Raw genomic sequence first — 24,340 nt, 5'->3', positions numbered from 1 at the left:
GAGGCTAATGTATGTTAAACCTCGCTAAGAGAAAAGTGATACATTCTGTATAAAGCCCTGTAAAATCTGTGTCTATACTATATCTCACTAATATTACAAATGCAAAAGTTTGGATGTTTGTGAATCACACAAGTATGGCTGAACATATTTGAATGAAATCTGGCACACATGTAGTACATTACCTGGAATAACATATAGGATACTTTTTTTTATCCCCATAACCAAAAAGTGGGCTGAGACAAATACAAATTTTACTGGGAAAATGTAAACAGCAGCCATTCTTACACTGTTAATGGTAGGGTTCTCAAACTGCACAGTTGGTCACTGGGTGACTGGGATTAATATTCAGAAAAGTGGGTGGAGCCCACAAAAGCCAATTAAATTGATTTTCAAGGGGAATATTTAACTGCTGCCATTCTTGCACTGTTAATGGCACAAGCCTCAAACCTGGTACAGTTGGTCATTGGGTGACTGGGGTTCAAATTCAGGAAAGGGGGTGGAGCCACATCCAATCAGATTTGTTTCCTTGCAATGCAAATGATTGATGCCATAGACTGCAAAGCTCACAAACTAAGTCATTGAGTAATTGTGTGTTAGGGTTAGAAAAAGTGGTCGGAGCCAACACCAGCCAAATACATACCCAGGCAATGCCGGGCCATCAGTTAGTATATAGTATAGATATAGAACATAAAAAAAACAAAAACAAACATAAAAAAAACAAAAAGCAAATGCCTGGTTTGTAAAGAAAGAAACACTACTAACAGAACTAAAACCTGAACTAGAAGTACTGGGGACAGGAAATTAGGGACTGCATAATAACACAATAGATTATAATGCTTCCTCACTGATGGCAAGAATGACAGCAATCTGGGCTGGTGCACAAGGGCCTCTGGCGGCGGGCGTAGTCTCAGTTAAATGCTTTTCTGCTAGCTTTCAAGGAAAAAAAAAATATGTCTTTCGGCGGCAGCTATTAATGACGATCATCATTTTCAGCCCTACAGGAGGACGCCGAGATGCGGTGGTAAGAGACACTGGTAGTAACCTGTTGCTTCCAGGGTGGGTTGAAACTAATGAAAAAATAGGGATAAAATTGTGGCTTTTGCGCAAACGACGGTAAACAGAGGGGAACAAGGTTTCGGGTGCCCCCATTCACTTGAATGGGCAGCACTTAAACGACGAGTGCTGCGGATGGCAGTAAACGACGTACCACCATCCGTGTGAACTGGCCCTAAAAGTTCAAAAATGTACTAACCCTTTGTCACAGTACCCAAAAGTAACACATTTTATTTTCTAAAACTGCAAAAAAAAAAAAAAATACAAAAAAAAAAAATACAAAAAAAAAAAAAATAGTGCCTTATAAGTTATATCAATCAACCAAAATTCAACTTTAATTTTTTTTAACAAAAGAATAAGTAAACAGCTATATACATACAAAAAGTATCACACCGGTCTGAACCAACCAAAACTGGCATTAGCAGATAAATTTAATCGACGGAAAAAAATGTCATAAGGAGATTCATGTTTACCAACAGCAGTCAAGAGGATACAAAGTTATCAATACAGTACAAGCCACAGGAAATAAATCTGGCAGAAAGCAAACAAATGTATACAATTAAGGAAGGGATGTTCATGTGCAATACCATATCAGAGCAAGCCAAGGGGTAACCTAGAACAGTGTTTCAACATTTTATTGGTATGTACCCCTTTTAAAACCATGTACTCACCAAGTACCCCCTAGCATAGTAAACATTATCGCACGTACCCCTTGATAAATATATATTTAATCGTAGTACGTTTTAATTGGTTCTAAACAATTTCCAAGCATTTACTATTGCTTTTAAATTAGCTAAACTACTAATTTGGTGTTTAAATAAGATTTATCATTTTCTAAAACTCTAAATTTGTAATTCTTGGTTATGTATATCAAGCTCGGGTACCCTCTGGGACCATCAGAAGTACCCCCTGGGGTACACGTACCACACGTTGAGAACCTAGGGCCTAGAACACAGAGAGATGGGGTGACATCGGTTATAAGCCTCAATCTGTGTCTAATCAAGCGTGGTGGCTGGAAAGTGTAATGGTTAAGGGCTCTGCCTCTGACACAGGAGACCTGAGTTCGAATCTCGGCTCTGCCTGTTCAGTAAGCCAGCACCTATTCAGTAGGAGACCTTAGGCAAGACTCCCTAACACTGCTACTGCCTATAGAGCGCGTCCTTGTGGCTGCAGCTCTGGCGCTTTGAGTCCGCCAGGAGAAAAGCGCGATATAAATGTTCTGTGTTTGTTGTTTTGTGTTTGTAAAGGTCCATACTCACGATGCGATTTTTCGGTTTATATTTTTCACGGCAAGCAATGTTTTTCACGATATATCTCGTAACTAAAATTCATTAAATTATGTTTCATAACTTTCAGGCCACCCATGGTGATTGTTTATGTTTATACCACAGCCATGTTGGATCATATTACGGAGGATCGTTCCAAACTCCGTTGACTCATGGAAATTCTTTGCAATCCTTTAACTGTTCATTCAGTAATGATCGGGAAACGATCATTAGTGTAGAGCCCCGATCCATCTGACTGTAGGAACATAGCTTAAAGGACCACCTTCACGGAAAAAAAAAGTAGGCAGTTAAAATCTGACAGAACCGACAGGTTTTGGGCCAGTTCATCTCCCCAAGGGGGATTCTCATGGTTTTCTTTGTTTTCAACAGCATTTCCTGAACAGCAGTTTAACTGCTAACATAGTAAGATACCGTTATCAAGAATAGATAAAAATTGTCCAATCAGTTCCACCCCACTTTCCATTTAGATATATACAAAACAATCCACAAGGGGTTTTAACCTCCTTGGCGGTTAATTTTTTTTTTCCTTTTTAAAAAAATCCTTTTTTTTTTAATTTTTTTTTTTTTGTTTCATGTAAAGCTACCAGAGTGGTAGCTACATGAAACACCACTAGAGGGCGCATGTGGCCCTCTAGTCCGATCGTCGCCGGCATCTATAGCAAACAGGGGAACGCGTATATAACGCGTTCCCCTGTTTGGCTTCTCCTGTCGCCATGGCGACGATCGGGATGACGTCATGGACGTCAGCCGACGTCCTGACGTCAGGCAGACCCGATCCAGCCCATAGCGCTGCCCGGAACTCATTGATCCGGGCAGCGCAGGGCTCTGGCGGGGGGGGGGGGGGCCCTCTTCAGCCGCTGCGTGCGGCCGATCGCCGCAGAGCGGCGGCGATCAAGCTGTGCGCGCGGCTAGCAAAGTGCTGGCTGCGCGCACAGCAATTTATAGAATGAAAATCGCCCCACCAGGGGCTGAGATCTCCCCCTGCGCGGCATAGCCCGAGCTCAGCTCGGGCTTACCGCCAGGGAGGTTAAAGAAACAGCATCAATCTTTAAATCTTCATAAATATCATGTCATTTGATTGCAGTCGTATGAATAGGATATCCAATCCCAACACCAAACAATTGCCTGACACGTGTTTCACGGCCAGAGGCCGCTTCCTCAGAGGCAAACAAATGCGTTCAGTCAAAGTTGGCCGAACAATCCATATAAAGGTAAACGTATGGGTCACAATCTATGATGCTGTGTCTTAGTAGTTAGCCCACACACGGTACTGCTACGTTAGGAAAACACTGGAGTCTTCCTAACGTAGCAGTACCCTGTGTGGGCTAACTACTAAGCCACAGCATCATAGATTGTGACCCATACGTTTACCTTTATATGGATTGTTCGGCCAACTTTGACTGAACACATTTGTTTGCCTCTGAGGAAGCGGCCTCTGGCCGTGAAACACGTGTCAGGCAATTGTTTGGTGTTGGGATTGGATATCCTATTCATACGACTGCAATCAAATGACATGATATTTATGAAGAATTAAAGATTGCTGCTGTTCCTATAAAACCCCTTGTGGATGGTTTTGTATGTACCATAGTAAGATGCCGGCCAGCCTCCCTACTCACTTGCACGTAGAAAACTCAGACTCCCCCATGAGGAGATGGACTGGCCCAAAACTTGTTGGTTCTGTCAGATTTTAAAGTGAACCAGAGATTAAAATAAACTAATGCGATAAAAAATTGGATCTGTTCTCCTACTCCTAAAAATGACTCTTTTCGATATCGCAAGGTTTTATATTATTATAATTATTATTATTTAGTATTTATATAGCACTGACATCTTTCGCAGCACTGTACAGAGTATATTGTCTTGTTACCTAACTGTCCCTTAGAGGGACTCACAATATAATCCCTACCACAGTCATAGGTCTATGTATGTATTGTGTAGTGTATGTATCATAGTCTAGAGCCAAATTACGGGGGAAGTCAATTAACTTATCTGTATGTTTTTGGGATGTGGAAGGAAACCGGAATACCCGGAGGAAACCCACACAGACACGGGGAGAACATGCAAACTCCTTGTAAAATGTTGACTTGGGTGGGATTTTATGTATAAACATTTACAAAGCAGATTTAATGTTTTATAGTCTCTGCTCAATTGCAGTGTCAAGAGTCCCAGAGTGGAAATACATGAACTATTGGCCGTTTTATTTTCTTATTTTTATTTTTCAGCATGACCTGGCACCTGCTCACAGTGCCAAAACCACTGGTAAATGGTTTACTGACCATGGTATTACTGTGCTCAATTGGCCTGCCAACTCTCCTGACCTGAACCCCATAGAGAATCTGTGGGATATTGTGAAGTGAAAGTTGAGAGACGCAAGACCCAACACTCTGGATGAGCTTAAGGCCGCCATCGAAGCATCCTGGGCCTCCATAACACCTGAGCGGTGCCACAGGCTGATTGCCTCCATGCCACGCCGCATTGAAGCAGTCATTTCTGCAAAAGGATTCCCGACCAAGTATTGAGTGCATAACTCAACATAATTATTTGAAGGTTGACTTTTTTTGTTTTAAAAAACACTTTTCTTTTATTGGTCGGATGAAATATGCTAATTTTTTGAGATCGGAATTTGGGGTTTTCATGAGCTGTATGCCAAAATCATCAATATTAAAACAATAAAAGGCTTGAACTACTTCAGTTGTGTGTAATGAATCTAAAATATATGAAAGTCTAATGTTTATCAGTACATTACAGAAATTAATGAACTTTATCACAATATGCTATTTTTTTAGATGATCCTGTATATTGTTGAAATTTGATATCTTGACTGTTTTGTGCAGGGTAAATGGCTACGTTGCAAGTGATTTCTTCAGTATGGCACAGATCTCAGCTGCAGCAGAGTTTCCCTTAGGGAAGAGGCTGGAGAGCCAGGAGGTCATAATTATTGGCTTCTGGGGCTTTGTTATATATAGTCACATCCCTGAGGAGGACAAACAATGAGCATTACAATATATCTTATTTATGAAGGGGAATCTCTAGCTCCTTCAATAAAGAGAAGAAAGAAAAAAAAAGGAAAACAAAGTAAGGCCTGCCACATTCTAATACCCAAAAAGAATATTAAACCGGGGAGGGGGGGGGGGGGGGGGGGGGGAGGGAGTGTGTGTGTGTGTGTGTGTGTGTGTGTGTGTGTGTGTGTGTGTGTGTGTGTGTGTGTGTGTGTGTGTGTGTGTGTGTGTGTGTGTGAGTGTGAGACAAACCACAGAAGTGATTTTGTAAGTTTGTAATTCAAACTTCCTCTTTAAATACCGTTGCTTAATACAGTGGGTTGCAAAAGTATTCGGCCCCCTTGAAGTTTTCCATTTTGTCACATTACTGCCACAAACATGAATCAATTTTATAGGAATTCAACGTGAAAGACCAGTACAAAGTGGTGTACACATGAAGTGCATGAAGTGGAACGAAAATCATGCATGATTCCCAACATTTTTTACAAATAAATAACTGCAAAGTGGTGTGTGCATAATTATTCAGCCTCCTTTGATCTGAGTGCAGTCAGTTGCCTATAGACATTGCCTGATGAGTGCTAATGACTAAATAGAGTGCACCTGTGTGTAATCTAATGTCAGTACAAATACAGCTGCTCTGTGAGGGCCTTAGAGGTTGTCTAAGAGAATATTGGGAGCAACAACACTGTGAAGTCCAAAGAACACACAAGACAGGTCAGGGATCAAGTTATTGATAAATTTAAAGCAGGCTTAGGCTACAAAAAGATTTCCAAAGCCTTGAACATCCCACGGAGCACCGCTCAAGCGATCATTCAGAAATGGAAGGAGTATGGCACAACTCTACACCTACCAAGACAAGGCCACCCACCTAAACTCACCGAACAAGGAGAGCGCTGATCAGAAATGCAGTCAAGAGGACCATGGGGACTCTGGACGAGCTGCAGAGATCTACAGCTCAGGTGGGGGACTCTGTCCATAGGACAACTATTAGTCATGCACTGTACAAAGTTGGCCTTTATGGAAGAGTGGCAAGAAGAAAGGCATTGTTAACAGAAAGCATAAGAAGTCCCGTTTGCAGTTTGCCACAAGCCATGTGGGGGACACAGCAACCATGTGGAAGAAGGTGCTCTGGTCAGATGAGACCAAAAAACTGAACTTTTTGGCCAAAATGCAAAACACTATGTGTGGCAGAAAACTAACACTGCACATCACTCTGAACACACCATCCCCACTGTCAAATATGGTGGTGGCAGCATTATGCTTGGGGGGGGGGGGGGTGCATCTCTTCAGCAGGGACAGGGAAGCCGGTCAGAGTTGATGGGAAGATGGATGGAGCCAAATACAGGGTAAACTTGGAAGAAAACCTCTTGGAGTCTGCAAAAGACTTTAGACTGGGGCGGAGGTTCACCTTCCAGCAGGACAATGACCGTAAACATAAAGCCAGGGCAACAATGGAATGGTTTAAAACAAAACATATCTATGTGTTAGAATGGCCCAGTCAAAGTCCAGATCTAAATCCAATCGAGAATCTGCGGCAAGATCTGAAAACTGCTGTTCACAAACGCTGTCCATCTAATCTGACTGAGCTGGAGCTGTTTTGCAAAGAAGAATGGGCAAGGATTTCAGTCTCTAGATGTGCAAAGCTGGTAGAGACATACCCTAAAAGACTGGCAGCTGTAATTGCAGCAAAAGGTGGTTCTACAAAGTATTGACTCAGGGGAGGGCCGAATAATTACGCACACCCCACTTTGCAGTTATTGATTCGTAAAAAATGTTTGGAATCATGTATGATTTTCAATTCACTTCTTACATGTACACCACTTTGTATTGGTCTTTCACGTGGAATTCCAATAAAATTGATGCATGCTTGTGGCAGTAATGTGACAAAATGTGGAAAACTTCAAGGGGGCCAAATACTTTTGCAAGCCACTGTATGTCACTACTTTCACAATAATAACAGCAGTGTAGCCGATATCTCTTTAATTACATAGAGAGACAACACTTCTCAGTGCTAGCGAGCCAGAGACCTTCTTTAAGTAACTTCCCTGTTTTCATTGTGTATGACTCACAGGATTTCTTGTCATGTGTGCGCACAGTCACCACATGCACAGCAATCTTCACTCACGGACGTGCCCAGAGGACATGAGACAAGCTAGGCATAAGATCGAGGTTGACGTGATATGACAGACTCAATGCTGCTGTAAGTACAGTGGGCGGATGTAACATTCAGGCAATGGTGTGACAGTTGATCACAAGATAAAAACGAAAGTTACAACGTAATCTCTTTTTTTCTCAGGGCTCGCCTTGTACTAACAGATGATATTTCTGTATGCTTTGCAGAATCTGTCTGCAGCATTATGAGGTGGAGGTGTGGCATTTCCAGAAAATGCTAACAACTATTTCCAAATAAAAAGTAATAAAAGTGCTTCATTTTTACAATAATTATGTATAAATGATTTTGTCAGTATTTGCCGATTGTAATATCTTTCCTCTCCCCGATATACATTCTGACATTTATCACATGGTGACATTTTTACTGCTGTCAGGTGATGTCAGTGGAAGTAGCTGCTACGTGAAAAGAGAGATTACAGCCAGGTACACAATTTTGATTGGCTAATCACTGACCAATTGTACCACCTCCACGTAGTATGAGGGCCAACAAATATGGAATACTATGAGCATATTGTGCAGGTAAACTCTCAGAGCCAGTTTCCACTATAGCGTTGCGGAATCGCCGGCGAATCACCGCAGGCAAATCGCATGCGAGTGCGATTCCGCATGCGTTTGCCGCGATTTCGCATAGGTTAGGGTGATGCGATTTTAACCATGTCACTGCCTGTGTGAATTAACATGGGTACCTATGGGAAATCGCATGCGAATTTGCGGCAAAAACGCATGGGGAAAACGCATGCGATTTCCCTATTAAATACATTGCGTGCGATTCGCCTGCATTCCACACGCAGGCGAATTCTGAGGACCCTACCATGCAGATTTTTTCTGCACAGAAAAACGTTCAGGAAAACGCACAAGTGGAAACAGTCCCATCCACTTGTACTGGCTATGCGAATTCCCATGCGGGCAGCACATGCGAATTCGTGATAGTGGAAACGGGCCCTCATACTACATGGACGTGGTACAATTGGTCAGTGATTGGCCAATCATAATTGAAAGTGTGTAGCAGGTCTTTAATCTACAGTGCAGGGGCATGTGTGATCTGTGGACAGGTGACAAGAAATCATGTTTCATACAAACACTGTTTAACACAATTCCTGATACCAGTATTTGTGAAAACTTTGCATCTTGCTCTGTTATGATGTTGTTTTCTTTATGTCTTCACCACAGGGAACAATTAATCTGCATGCAGTAAAACTGAAATAGCATGTGCCCAGATGTGCTGAGCAGCTCTGTCGCCCAGAAACACCGCTGCTGCCATCTGGATGGGCTGCGTGACATGAAATGCACCCTTTGTAGAGGAACAGTCCCTTTTCTGGAATCAAACCACCTCACTGCTCCATACTCCTTCGCATTTACCAATTCATACATTACATGCACTGTAGCCATGTACAGGTATTCCCTGGATTAATGAACGAGATAGGGACTTTAGGTACATTCTTAACCTGAATTTATAGAGACTCTGAAGTCTCAAAAAAATAATCTTTTTATATAACGAATGTGTTTAATATGTTTACCCTAACTAAACCGCCGCATTCCCGCCGCTGTAATCTAATCTAAATCCCCCTAACTCGCCCTTCCTCTCCCCTGCAAAATCCACAACTTTCTTGGTCATGGATTTTGCTGCCCCTGTGCGTTTCCGTGTGAGGCAGAGCTACGAGCTGCAGCCCTGCCTCACACATGTCTGTCAGCCCGTATCTCCGCCTCTCCCCCGCCCCTCTCAGTGAAGGAAGACTGAGAGGGGCGGGGGAGAGGCGGCGATCCGGGCTGACAGACGCGCTGAGAGGCAGAGCTGTGGCTCATAGCTCTGCCTCGCACTGTAGCGCTGCCCGGATTGCCCACGGCGAGTTAGGGGGATTTAGATAGTGTACAGCGGCGGGAATGCGGCGGTTTAGTTAGGGCTAACATTAAACATTTGTTAAATAAAAAGATGGGATTTTTGAGACTTTAGAGTCTCTTTAACTTGGAACACTGTGCCATCACTGTCCCCTGTACCTCCTCTGTGCCACCTGCCCCCCCCCCCCCCCGTGCCTCCAGTATCCCCCTCTGTGTCACCTCTACCCTCTCTACCTGCTTATACAAGTTTTAAAAAGTCAAAGAACAATGGCTTTTAAACTCGATTTTCTCAAAAAGACTAAAAAAAAAAAAAAAAAAAAAAAAAAGGGCCAATTTGAAAAAGAAAAGTGTTTTTGACTTGGAACATGGAAACACAGAATCCACGCCGTTCGTATCGGCAGGTCGTTCGTAAGTCGGGGACTACCTGTATAGGCGAACATACAAACTGCAATGACGTATAGTGTTATGTAGTAAATGGTTTAGGATCTCAATTTTTACCTTAAAGGTACCTTGGGTAAATAAAAATCCATTCATACTTAGGACTTATGCCAGTCCCCATCGGCCTGATTGCTCCCTCGCTGCCATCCTCCGCCTACTGGACCTTCCGTAAGGGCTCTTGGTATCTTTGGCCAATCGGTGCTTACTGCGCATGCGGGGCCTGGCTGTGCACACCTGACACCGTTGCCAGGAACTTTCTGTGTCTGAGCAGTACTACTGCGCAGGCGCAGAACTCTCCTTGCTGCGGTGGTGAGCAGGGATAGCAAGGGAGCGATCAGGCCGAAAGGGCTTCCTCCAGCCCCCAGGTATGTATGACTTTTTTTTCTTATCCCAGGTACACTTAAACTGTCCTGGTTTTCAGCATCAGAAATGCTTTTTATTTATAATATAAATAACGGCTTATTGGTATGTAACCCCACCCTACCAGTAATATTTAGCCTAGGCCATGCGGTCATGCAGGCACCTCCTTCAGAGCACTTTTAAACATCATGTGGTATCTATGCTTACTATACAGTGGGTAAAGAAAATCCACAGGGATTCACCTTGCCAGCAATAAGGCTCGTTCCCACTTGCAACAGTTCACACATTCCAGTGTCATCTCCGGATCCAGTGGAAGCAGACCTAAACATTATGCATTATAGTTTTAAAATAAAAAATGTGCAACTGTGGATAAAACCCACACATTTTATTTGCCCATTGTCTTGGTTATTACAAGGCTTAAAATATGTCCCTAGTACAATGTTTGGCGCGACAATGTTTTATTTGGAAATAAAGGTGTATTTTTTCAGTTTTGTATCGGTCACTAATTAAAAGCCCTTATTTGCAAATGTAACAGTAATATACCCTCATCACATACATCTTTAAAAAAAAAAAAAAAAAAAAAGTTGAGTCCCTAAGGTAACCATTTATGTATTTTTTTAGGTAATTTTTTTTTATTTATTTTTTTTAATACATACAAATGTTTTATTTTGGTAATTAATTATTGGAGAGAAGGGGGGGGGGGTTAATTTAATGTATTAGGGTGTATTTTTACAATTTGGCCCCTAGATGTCATGTGAATAGTACACAGGAAATAGTGCAAGAATGTTTTCACTTTCGCTTTGTCAATGACCACCTGGTGATTATTGAACACAGGCACTTTGATCGGTGAATGGGAACTGTGTTGAAAGCATCCAAACAACATAGTTTATATATGTCCAAATCCAGAGTTGTCTGAGGGTAAATCATTTATCCACATTTCCTAATATATAACACAGGGCTCTATTTACAAATAAATTCAACTTACAAACAAACCCGGAATGAAACCTGTTTATAAGTAGGGGAGCGGTTGCAATAAACCGCTACTCTTACAGTTGCGGCACATGATACAAAAAAAGGATTCGATTTTGCAGTAATACAATAAAATAGGTTGTCCTAAAAAAATTATTTATTTTTTCATTGAAACAAAAAATTCGATCAGGCTTCCTGTTTTTTTTTTTGTTTTTTTTCAATAAAATCGATCAGAAGTGGTCGATTTTTCTGATGTAGGGTAGATTGTCAATTTCTGAATATAGAAACCCAAGCAATTTTCTCTGCGTTTTCAAACTTTTTCATAATTGGTTAAAAATGTAACACGTGTGTGTGTGCGCGCGTGTCAAACCACAGAAGTGATTTTTTAAGTTTGTAATTCAAACTTCCTCTTTAAATAGTGTTGCTTAATACAGTGGGTTGCAAAAGTATTCGGCCCCCTTGAAGTTTTCCACATTTTGTCACATTACTGCCACAAACATGTATCAATTTTATAGGACTTCCACGTGAAAGACCAGTACAAAGTGGTGTACACGTGAGAAGTGGTACGAAAATCATACATCATTCCAAACATTTTTTACAAATAAATAACTGCAAAGTGGTGTGTGCATAATTATTCAGCCCCCTTTGATCTGAGTGCAGTCAGTTGCCTATAGACATTGCTGATGAGTGCTAATGACTAAATAGAGTGCACCTGTGTGTAATCTGATGTCAGTACAAATACAGCTGCTCTGTGAGGGCCTCAGGAGGTTGTCTAAGAGAATATTGGGAGCAACAACATCGTGAAGTCCAAAGAACACACAAGACAGGTCAGGGATCAAGTTATTGAGAAATTTAAAGCAGGCTTAGGCTACAAAAAGATTTCCAAAGCCTTGAACATCCCACGGAGCACTGTTCAAGCAATCATCAGAAATGGAAGGAGTATGGCACAACTGTACACCTACCAAGACAAGGCCATCCACCTAAAATGTGTGTGTTACATTGGTCTGATTTTTTAAATGTTACAATCAGAAATAAAATAAAAGATTGAATTGAAAATAATTTAAAAATTGTACAGTGTGTGGCCACTTTACATTAACAGATTGCACGGTTGGCTACAGCAGGGAAAAATCACTCATACCACACTATTCAACCTGTCATTCTTGTCCTCTCTTTAGCCTCCTTAGCAGTAATCACGAGTTCAGCTGGAACAAACATGCTAGGAGCAGTATCCGAGCTGAACTCGTGGTAGACGCAGGGAGGTTACTGCATAGTATAGCGCACAGCAGGCGTTTTAACTCCCCTCCCCTATGGGTCCCGACGTCAGCCGCCATTCTTCTTCCTCTCCTCCGAGGTTCTGCTTCCCTATGGTGAGATAGCCGTCTGTCATGACGACAGCCAGAAATCTCACTTTTGGGTTACCGGTACACCCGGAGGACGGAGGGAGAACTGCAGCGCTGGAAAGTGCGGAGCTGCTGCAGATCTCTCTAGCAGCATGATTTTTTCCAGGTTTTAGGATCTAAAAGCATGCAAAAAAACTGCACAGCTTTTAGACACTAAAATCCAGAACGCCATGGGGGTTAAATATTCTTTAATCAAAAAGTGCTCTTTACCATCTCACAAATTTGGGAAGCTTTTTAGGATATGGTGTAGGTGATACAACAGGGAACAGAACAGAAAATGCCACACAATACATTTTATACACCACTGCAAGCTTAAATCAAACGTCCTTCAGCAAAGAAACAGCCTAATGGAAACGAGGCAGTGAGTAACGCTGTGAAGATAAAATTGTAATTGTGAATCCTTTAGTAAAGTGCTGTCATTTTAACATTTTATGAAGTAATTAGCCTTTAGCTTGCTTTGCCCCTCAAGCGAACTGTAGAAGTTAGTTACTAAAGTGCTGGTGTTCTTTTAATGGCGGCTACATCTCTTTCTTTTTTTATATACAAGTGGAAAAATGTTGTTGTGCAGGTTGTCAAGCAGAAGAGGCTTGAGTGACCTAATGGGGATGGTGTTGACAGGACGGTATTCACAACTCAACCAGCATCTAGCTGTTTTTATAAATAGTGGCTGAGGGGATTCTTCTGTCAGTAAATGTTGACGCTTATTGCTGCCCACTCTTATGATTGCAGACTACTATTTTGGCATATGCCACAGGCACAATAACTGGGGGCAACTCTCACTTGGAATTTAGAGTGCATCAGGTAGATCTTCCTAGTGTGAGGTTTTCAAATATTGATTTTGCTAAATTTGTCTTGAGGTTTGTCTGTTCTGTACAGAGTAACAATAATAATTATCTGAAGCGCCTTAGGGTAATTATTGTAAAATATTTATTCTTGAAATGCTTCTGTAAACTAATTTTACAGCTGAGTCAAATATACTAAGTATAGTTCTCATTCAATAGTCAATGTTATTACATGGACGAGATATTTGCCCGACGGCTCCAGACTGCTTTGGGCCTGATACTACTGGCCGATTATTCTTCCACATACTAATAGGAGCAGGTGGCTGAAACATATACAAATAATTATATTTTAGGATTCGAAAGAACGAATACTAAAGCGCTGACTTAGTGGTCTCTAAGCAGTGTTGAAGTGTGGGTGTCAAAGAACCCTCTAGAAAAAGGCACAGTAGACAAAAAGGGAGCCCAATGGTGTAGTATGTCACAGCAAGTGGATAAATGAAAAATGGTAATGAGAACTACTCACAAAGGTAGGTTGCAGAGGGGCAACCAACCACGAGAAGCAGGTGGAAACAATTAACCCGACTCCACTCGGGAAGGTCACCGGGGACCTGGATGCGGTCGCTCTCCTTGAAGACACAAAGGAAGCAGATCCTGACCGTGGTAAACCACGGATGCTCTGCTTCCACCCCTCAAACTGTTGGCGTGTGGGGGTGTGATTAGCACTATTTGGGTAAAAGAGGCGCCCTGGTGTGTGATAAAAGCAATTAAGAACAGTTTTAAAACGACAAAGGAATGAGGTAGCTTACGTCAATGACGAAAAAAATCTTTGTAGTAGCAAAAGATTTAGTGAGACCACACTTCTCACTGGTGGCGATTGGTTAATGGCACAGCAAAAGAATGATCGTAAGCAAGCTAATTAATATGCACAATAGTACTGCAGTTATTGCGATCCACCCATAAAGTTCCAGAGGGGCAGTGCTGTGCATCTATGGATAGTGTTGGAACCTCCTCAAAAGGGTAGTAACCAATACCAAGAGAAGGGAAGGAAGCTAAACAGATTTAGAAGATACAAAGACTGACTCTACCTCCTGCATTAAAAGTAAAGTGTACACCGAATCTTAAAGAGAAGTCCATCAGTAATGATAATTAGAGGAACAGAGCATAACATACAGTGGTGTGAAAAACTATTTGCCCCCTTCCTGATTTCTTATTCTTTTGCACGTTTGTCACACTTAAATGTTTCTGCTCATCAAAAACCGTTAACCATTAGTTAAAGATAACATAATTGAACACAAAATGCAGTTTTAAATGATGTTTTTTCTTATTTAGTGAGAAAAAAAAAACTCAAAACCTAACTGATTGGGCCACCCTTAGCAGCAATAACTGCAATCGAGCGTTTGCGATAAACTTGCAGCAAGTCTTTTACAGCGCTCTGGAGGAATTTTGGCCCACTCATCTTTGCAGAATTGTTGTAATTCAGCTTTATTTGAGGGTTTTCTAGCATGAACTGCCTTTTTAAGGTCATGCCACAACATCTCAATAGGATTCAGGTCAGGGCTTTGACTAGGCCACTCCAAAGTCTTCATTTTGTTTTTATTCAGCCATTCAGAGGTGGATTTGCTGGTGTCTTTTGGGTCATTGTCCTGCTGCAGCACCCAAGATCGCTTCAGCTTGAGTTGACGAACAGATGGCCAGACATTCTCCTTCAGGATTTTTTGGTAGACAGTAGAATTCATGGTTCCATCTATCACAGCAAGCCTTCCAGGTCCTGAAGCAGCACAACAACCCCAGACCATCACACTACCACCACCATATTTTACTGTTGGTATGATGTTCTTTTGCTGAAATGCTGTGTTACTTATACGACAGATTTAACAGGACACGCACCTTCCAAAAAGTTCAACTTTTGTCTCGGCAGTCCACAAGGTATTTTCCCACAAGTCTTGGCAATCATTGAGATGTTTTTTTAGCAAAATTGAGACGAGCCTTAATGTTCTTTTTGCTTAAAAGTGGTTTGCGCCTTGGATATCTGCCATGCAGGCCGTTTTTGCCCAGTCTCTTTCTTATGGTGGAGTCGTGAACACTGACCTTAATTGAGGCAAGTGAGGCCTACAGTTCTTTAGATGTTGTCCTGGGGTCTTTTGTGGCCTCTCGGATGAGTTTTCTCTGCGCTCTTGGGGTAATTTTTGGTCGGCCGGCCACTCCTGGGAAGGTTCATCACTTTTCCATGTTTTTGCCATTTGTGGATAATGGCTCTCACTGTGGTTTGCTGGAGTCCCAAAGCTTTAGAAATGGCTTTATAACCCTTACCAGACTGATAGATCTCAATTAGTTTTGTTCTAATTTGTTCCTGAATTTCTTTGGATCTTGGCATGTTGTCTAGCTTTTGAGGTGCTTTTGGTCTACTTCTCTGTGTCAGATAGCTCCTATTTAAGTGATTTCTTGATTGAAACAGGTGTGGCAGTAATCAGGCCTGGGGGTGACTACAGAAATTGAACTCAGGTGTGATAAACCACAGTTAAGTTATTTTTTAACAAGGGGGGGCAATCACTTTTTCACACAGGGCCATGTAGATTTGGAGTTTTTTTTCTCAATAAATAATAAAAACCATCATTTAAAACTGCATTTTGTGATCAATTATGTTATCTTTGACTAATAGTTAACGGTTTTTGATGAGCAGAAACATTTAAGTGTGACAAACATGCAAAAGAATAAGAAATCAGGAAGGGGGCAAATAGTTTTTCACATCACTGTACGCGGTAGAGAACGTTTATTAGACGATAGTAAAAAAAAAAATATATATATAACACAGGAGGAGAAGCAGTGAGCTCTTTTCCACTATTAAACACAATCACAATCTCGCTGCGATCGCGTTTCAAGCTAATTTCCACTAATGCTATTGAGCTACTATACTCAGTAGTAGGCGCTCAATTGCATCCAAAACGCGGAAGGACGACGACTGCACTCGGGACAAAGTCGCAACGAAATTGGATCGCACTAATGGAAATGGCCACTGCCATTAGTTTTGTAGTAACCTGCGTTCTGTGATCTGTTAGCAATCGGAATCAGTTTGCAAAGTGCAGGGGAGTGGAAAAGGGCCCCGTAGCCTTCTGACCCTGAAAAAAAAAAAAGCTAGAAATACGCAATGAGATTTTCTGTCAGATCGATTATTTCCGACAGGTCTGATCTGATTTCCGATATATTTTCCATAGAAGAGAACGGAAAATCCATCGGAAATTAGATGGGACCTATCAGACATAATCGATCTAGCAGTAAATCGGACAGAAAATGAAATGGTGTATTCCTAGCATAAGGGCTCATTTCCACTAGGAGACACGTCCATTTCCGATTCAGCCGCGACTCCCATTCTGCTGTGTAGCCACAGCCTGAATCGCTAAGCCATGCCATGTACACCTATAGGGATCCGGCTGCCGAAATCTGCAGCCTGCCCTCTGGACTTGCTCCGCAGTACGATCTGGACCGCAAGTCACTAGTTAGATAGGCAGAGTTTCCCCGCCCCACTCGTATGCCAGAGTAGTGGAAATAGGCCCTAAGGCAAGTCAGATACAAGTAGAGAAAACACTCAAAAAAAAAAAAACCCGTAATTTCAGTTTTCCTATTAAATCTTCTGCAGATTAGATCGACCTGCAGAGAACCGATTGCCCCGAAATGTCCTATCGACTTTCAACTGGTTTTGTTCAAAAATTACAAAGATCTAAATTCTAATCTTTTATGGTGTACAGGAGGAGTGCAGACTCTTCTTTCTCCCAACTGCTGACAGTGTGTTTTTTTTCTGTAGTCATGCCAGGTACGGAAGATAAAAGGTAGCAGTGAAAGTAGATTAGACAACAGTCAAAGAGATAATGCTCGATGACAAATACATGAATCCTAACCCTGGGAATTAAAGAGGAGCTGTCAGTCATACTATCTCAGAAAAAAACAAACACATAAGTAGATAAATACTTACTCTACTTACATAACAAATGTATTACACTGTCCACGTTTTGATTTTAGTGATTTTTCAACAGAAAAAAATGATCCTTAGCATTTCCCATTTTAACTGTGGCTATTTTGAAGTCAACCATGATGTAATTCCCTCCCTTACTCTCCTCTGCCTGATTGTGTATGCATTGCCCGCCCTCCACTATAGAAAGTGCATTGTCTCAGCATGAGAAATATTGGCCAGCCAGAGAGGAACAGGTGTGGGAGGGTCAAGGAGGGAAGCAGGCTTCAGCCAATCAGGGTGCATTAGTTACAGTGGTTTACAAAAGTAAGGCCCCCTTGAAGTTTTCCACATTTTGTCATATTACTGCCACAAACATGAATCAATTTTATTGGAATTCCACGTGAAAGACTAACACAAGAAGTGGTGTACATGTGAGAAGTGGAACGAAAAATCACACGATTCCAAACATTTTTTTAAAAAACCTGCAAAGTGGGGTGTGCGTAATTATTCCGCCCCGAGTCAATACTTTGTAGAACCACCTTTTGCTGCGATTACAGCTGCCAGTCTTTTAGGGTATGTCTCTACCAGATTTGCTCATCTAGAGACTGAAATCCTTGCCCATTCTTCTTTTCAAAACAGCTCCAGCTCAGTCAGATTGGATGGACAGCTTTGTGAACATCAGTTTTCAGATCTTGACACAGATTCTCGATTGGATTTAGATCTGGACTTTGGGCCATTCTAACACGTAGATAGGTTTTGTTTTAAACCATTCCATTGTTGCCCTGGTTTTATGTTTACGGTCGTTGTCCTGCTGGAAGGTGAACCTCCGCCCCAGTCTGAAGTCTTTTGCAGACTCCAAGAGGTTTTCTTCCAAGATTGCCCTGTATTTGGTTCCATCCATCTTCCCATCAACTCTGACCAGCTTCCCTGTCCCTGCTGAAGAGAAGCAACCCCAGAGCATGATGCTGCCACCACCATATTTGACAGTGGGGATGGTGTGTTCAGAGTGATGTGCAGTGTTAGTTTTCCGCCACACATAGCGTTTTGCATTTTGGCCAAAAAGTTCCATTTTGGTCTTATCTGACCAGAGCACCTTCTTCCACATGTTGGCCGTGTTCCCCACATGGCTTGTGGCAAACTGCAAACGGGACTGCTTATGCTTTTCTGTTGACAATGCCTTTCTTCTTGCCACTCTAACATAAAGGCCAACTTTGTACAGTGCATGACTAATAGTTGTCCTATGGACAGATTCCCCCACCTGAGCTGTAGATCTCTGTAGCTCGTCCAGAGTCACCATAGGCCTCTTGACTGCATTTCTGATCAGCGCTCTCCTTGTTCGGCCTGTGAGTTTAGGTGGACGGCCTTGTCTTGGTAGGTTTACAGTTGTGCCATACTCCTTCCATTTCTGAATGATTGCTTGAACAGTGCTCCGTGGGATGTTCAAAGCTTTGGAAAACTTTTTGTAGCCTAAGTTTGCTTTATATTTCTTAATAACTTTATCCCTGACCTGTCTGGGGTGTTCTTTGGACTTCATGGTGTTGTTGCTCCCAATATTCTATTAGGCCCAGTGCACACCAAGCGGTTTTGGCCGCATCCGCCTGCAAAACCGCTTGGCTAATGTATTTCAATGAGATGGTGCACACTGGCGGTTTGAGGTTTGTAGCAAACCGCAAATGTGCCTCCTGCTGCACGTTTGCGGTTTGCAGAAGCGTTTCTGCCTCAATGTAAAGAATAGGAAAAACGCAAACCGCTCTGAAAAACGCTACATCAGAGCGGTTTGCCAGTGGTTTTTGTTACAGAAGCTGTTCAATAACAGCTTTTACTGTAACAGTATAAGAAATTTGCTACCCAAAAATGCTCCCAAAACCGCTAGGCATGTTTAGAAAATTACTCTAAACATGCCTAGAATCACTCTGAAATCAGCTCCAAAAACCGCTAGCGTTTTGTGGATCTGCTAGCTGTTTTGGTGTGCACTGGGCCTTAGACAACCTCTGAGGCCGTCACAGAGCAGCTGTATTTGTACTGACAGATTACACATAGGTGCACTCTATTTAGTCATTAGCACTCATCAGGCCATGTCTATGGGCAACTGACTGCACTCAGACCAAAGGTGGCTGAATAATTACGCACACCCCACTTTGCTTTTATTTGTAAAAAAGGTTTGGAATCATGTATGATTTTCGTTCTACTTCTCACGTGTACACAACTTTGTATTGGTCTTTCACCTGGAATTCCAACAAAATTGATTCAGGTTTGTGGCAGTAATATGACAAAATGTGGAAAACTTCAAGGGGGCCGAATACTTTTGCAAACAACTAAGTCTGAGGAGAAAGAGAAGCAAAAAATGGACAACCCAGCATGCCCTGCAACTTCCTTTGTGTGGCAATGTACCAAATAAACTGGGGAAGGATCATTTATGAACAAGTAATAGTAATTTTAACTTTTGGTTTACCTAGTTAGCATCCTTATTACTTGTTTACCAGATAAAAATAAAGAATTGATTGTTGATTTTATGCCCGACAATTACACTTTAAGGCAAAAGTTTATATCAGGTACAAGTAGAAAAGACACTCATAATATAAGCGAGGAGAACGCCAGCACATACCACTAAGGCTGCATCTGAAATGACCACCAGCTCATGTGTGCAGCACCTAAATAGACTTTCTGCACACTTCTCATTCAATTCAGATGCAAATCATATGAAAATCTGCTACTAATCAAGCAAACAGGAAACTCAGGAGGAGGGGCTGGGAGCAGCTAACCTGATAGTTATATACTTTCAGAGTGAAGAAAAAAGTGTGTGTGGGGGGGGGGGGGGGGGGGGGGGGAGGCTGCGCATCCCTAAAGTGTCTAGTACTTTATACTTTGCAGGCAAACCATATTGGAAGCTAAAGTTCATCCTAGTGTAAATACATTGTTTTGGATGCAGGGCATGCATTTTTCAGCCTAATAGAGGCGGTGTACGCCTACGCGATTAATCATTCAATTGCAACATGTGTTTAGGGATGAGCAGCCTTTCCCCCACTTTTTTCTTCACTCATAAAATAATTCCACACAATTAAGGCGTCCATACACTTATCGATTTTGCCATTCAATTCTTTGTATATTCAATTGATCTGCAAGGTATTGATTACCCCAAAGTGTCTGATCGACACTTTGGGTTGCACTGCATCGAACAGTTCAATGCTGCAGTTCAACCGATTTTCAATAGATTACCTGCTGAAATCTTTTGAAAGCAATGTGCAGCATCTGGTAGGAATGGATTCCTTTCAGAAAGAAATCAATATAGTTTTGCCACAATGGGTGGCAATTTATAAGTGTAAGGGGCAGCATAGGGGTTAGCACTCTCACCTGGCAGCGCTGAGCCCCTGGTTTGAATTCCAGCCAGACCACCATCTGCACAGAGTTTGTATGTTCTCACTGTGTCTGTGCGGATTTTCTCCAAGTACTCCGGTTTCCTCCCACATCCCAAAAACATGCAGATAAGTTAATTGGCTTCACCCTAAACTTGGCCCTAGCCTACGATACATACACTACACAATTCATACATAGACATCATACATAGACATAAGACTATGGTAGTGACTAGATTGTGAGCCCCCGTGAGGGACAATTAAAGTGAACCGAGCATCATTTTTTAACACCCAGGGCAGCTCTATACCAAATAAAAAATGCATTCTAAAAACGTGGTTTATTATTAAAAAAAAACTTTAATTTTACCTCATTTTTTTACATCTAAGAGTTAAATTAGCCACTTTGTCCGACCGCAAAGGACCTGCGGTCCCTGAGCAGGAGATGGTGAAAACAGATAAGAAATTGCCTCTTTAGACTTAACCACTTGCCGACCACGGGAATTTTCACTGATCGGTGCTGCGTGGGCTCTACAGCCCGCAGCACCGATCAGGAGTGCAGCAGGGCGATCAGACTACCCCCCTTTTTTCCCCACTAGGGGGATGTCTTGCTGGAGGGGTCTGATCGCCGCCGGCCATTAGTGGGTAGCGGGGGGAACTCCTCAAAGCCCCCCTCCGCAGCGTTTTGTGCGCTCCCTCCCTCCCCTTACCTCCCTCTCCCTTGCTGGGCTGCGCAGGACAGATATCCGTCCTGCGCATTGTGGGATAGGCTTCAGCCTATCATATGCCGGCGATCCCCGGCCAATCAGAGGCCGGGGATCGCCGATCTGCCTTACGGCGCTGCTGCGCAGCAGCGCCGTATCATGTAAACAGCGGGGATTTCTTCCCCGCCTGTTTACATTTTGCCGGCGAGCCGCTATCGGCGGCTCGCCGGCTGTTCACGGAGACACCCTCCGTGAACTGACATGGAAAGGCCGCTTCCATGGTAACCCGCAGACGACCAGTTTACGCCAATCGGCGTTAGCTGGTCGTCAAGAGGTTAATTGACCACAAACAAACCCCCAATGTACTTCAAACAGAAAACATCAGTTACAGTTGAAGAATGTCACACCTAGCCTGGATAACAGCAGTTGTAAAACAGCAGGGGTTGAGCTTCTGAACAATGTCAGCCCTTGCAACTATTTGAAGCCAAGAGCTGCTTGGATCCCTTTAAAGGTGGCCATACACATTAGATTAGCAGCATATAGATCATCAGATAGATTTCTGATCTAGCTGATGCGTTCAGGAACATTTTTTTTTACTAGGAACAGATTTCCAATAGATTTCAGTTTAAAATCTATTGAAAAATCGATCTGATGGCATTTTTTTGCCATCTGATTTCCATTAGGGCCAATGCAAAATGATAAGCAATCTCAACATATCGACCTAGATTTTCCAGCCTGCCAGATCGATTGAAAATCGGCCGCAAATCGGCCGATTGGTCAATCGATTTGCAATCGACCAATCGAGTGTATGGGTGGGCCCCTTAAGTGACAATACAATATACTCAATACAGCGCTGCATAATATGTCGGCGCTATATACTATATAATAATAATAAAAAAAAAAGTGTATGGCCGGCTTTAAGCCTGTTTGCTTGATTAGACGGTAGATTTGATGGAAAAAAGAAAAAAACTATCAAGATGAGAACATTTTTATTTAAGTATTTCTATAGCAACAACATATTACGCAGCGCTGTACAGAGTAGATTGTCTTGTCACTTAGCTGTCCCTCAGAGGAGCTCACAATCTAGTCCCTACCATAGTCTTAAGTCTATGTATGCATCGTGTAGTGTATGTGCCAGTCTTGGGCCAATTTTAGGGGGGAGCCAATTAACTTATCTGTATGTTTTTTTGAGATGTGGGAGGAAACCAGAGGAAATTTACGCAGACACGGGGAGAACATACAAACTCCTTGCAGATGTTGACCTAGCTGGGATTCGAACCGGGGACTCAGTGCTGCAAGGCAAGAGCGCTAACCACTACGCCACCATGATGCCCGGATGTCCAGCTTTTTTCAAATTAACACTGATTATTCACGATTGAAGTTCAGGGAATGATTGATGATATTTAGGCTAATTTCACACCAGAACGTTGCGTTAGAGGGGGCGTTAAGGTCGCATAACGTCCCCCTAACGGAACGCCTGGTGGTGCTGGATCTGGACGTCAGAGTGAGCCGCGTTGTGCAGCTCACTCTGGCGTCAGTGATGCCGTGATGCGCACTCTTGTGCGCATGCGGCATCACGTGGTCCCGCCAGCCAATCGCCGCACAGAGCGGCAGCTCCAGGAAGTAAACACTGCACGTCACAACGTGCAGTGCATATTAATTAGCCATGTGCCTGGCCGCTCTCCGCTCCTCCACAAGATTACTGAGCATGTGCAAGCAGTCTAACGCGGCTCAGCCGCGTCTAAAGTACTGCATGCAGTACGTTGTCTTGTGACGCAGCGTTACAATGTAACGCAACGTGGGCACTGTGAACAGCCCCATTGATTTTTCATTACTGTGCGGTGGGCTGCGTTACAGGCTGCACTAACGTGCGCCTGTAACGTCCCACTGTGAAACCAGCCTAACTGTTTGTGGCACATTCGTATATGTGAGGGGAAAACTTTTCAAGATGGGTGGTGACCATGGTGGCCATTTACAAGTCGGCCATTTTGAATCCAACTTTTGTTTTTTCAATAAGAAGAGGGTCATGTGACATCAAACATTCGGAATTTCACAAGAAAAACAAAGATGTGCTTTGATTTAAACATAACTTTATTATTTCAGGAGTGATTTACAAAGTTTCTCTTTGCTTACAGCCATTGACATATCGCTGAGGTGAACACGTGAGGAGTGGATAGAAATTGTGTTGATGTCTGGTGAATGCAGTAACCAATTCATTGCGGCAGATTTCAATGCAAGACACCCTATGAGACCACGGTTTGCCAAGTTTCGTAAAACTGATTCAGAGTTGGATCTGCCAAAATGTGGACGCATGAAATCTGTCACTAATGAAGAAACATCAGTGGCTGTCCTAGCTTCATTCAGCAAGAGCCCACAGCATAGTATGATCAAAAAATGATCGAAAAATATTTCGAAATTCAGATCAACATGTCGTAAATAGTCAATTTGGCAGGTAAATCTGCCAGAAAATTGTATGGTGTGTACCCTAGCATCATGTTACTACTGTCTGGTACCACAGTCCTTTTCTCTAACCATAAGGTATTTCGAAAGTGGTTCATCTGTTTAGTGAATTTAATCAGATATTCTTGTCTAAGAACTGAGGCATCATCAGTTCCTGACCAAAAGTTAGACCTGGGAAAACAGTCACATGCAAGTCCAGACTATCACATGAACCACACATCACTCATATAGCACAATCACCACCCAGAAACACAGCAAATTACTGCTCTGTGGATGGAAAAATAATCTTTAGAAGCTAATTAAAAGAAACATGCCCCAAACCGCCAAGATAGATAAAGTATTCTCCTTACAGACAACTAATTTAATTTCTGCCCATCAGCTGGAAAAGTGATTGGCCACTAGGGATAACCCTCCACACCATTCTCCTTCCGGTATTATATGCAAGGCCTGGAGTTTTACAAGGGAACAGAGACTGCCCTGATGCAAGTTTTTGATCTGATACTTTGATTATCTTGTTACATTGTTACCTGTGAAGGGGTAAGGCATATTAGGAGGCAAACAGTATGGTGTAAGCAGTTTAATGGG

General features: G+C 42.5%; 1 protein-coding gene across 2 annotated transcripts in view; it reads right to left on the bottom strand.

The window, feature by feature from the left end:
* The window catches only part of MBOAT2 (membrane bound O-acyltransferase domain containing 2), a 271,358-nt gene that overhangs the window by 204,407 nt on the left and 42,611 nt on the right, over window positions 1-24,340 (bottom strand). Inside the window, exon 1 of one of the 2 annotated variants that reach the window (XM_068280329.1) lies at window positions 10,387-10,460. The exons of the other annotated variant lie outside the window; for it this stretch is intronic. Coding sequence (XP_068136430.1) covers window positions 10,387-10,431 — 45 coding nt within the window. The 5' untranslated portion in view covers window positions 10,432-10,460. Of the gene's footprint in view, window positions 1-10,386; window positions 10,461-24,340 lie in introns of those variants that run through there. 2 annotated transcript variants of the gene reach the window in all.

Source organism: Hyperolius riggenbachi, chromosome 4 (genome assembly GCF_040937935.1).
Source record: "Hyperolius riggenbachi isolate aHypRig1 chromosome 4, aHypRig1.pri, whole genome shotgun sequence".
Lineage (NCBI taxonomy): Eukaryota > Metazoa > Chordata > Amphibia > Anura > Hyperoliidae > Hyperolius > Hyperolius riggenbachi.
The sequence above is the reverse complement of the archived record's forward strand: the minus strand, read 5'-3'. Positions and strand labels throughout refer to the sequence as shown.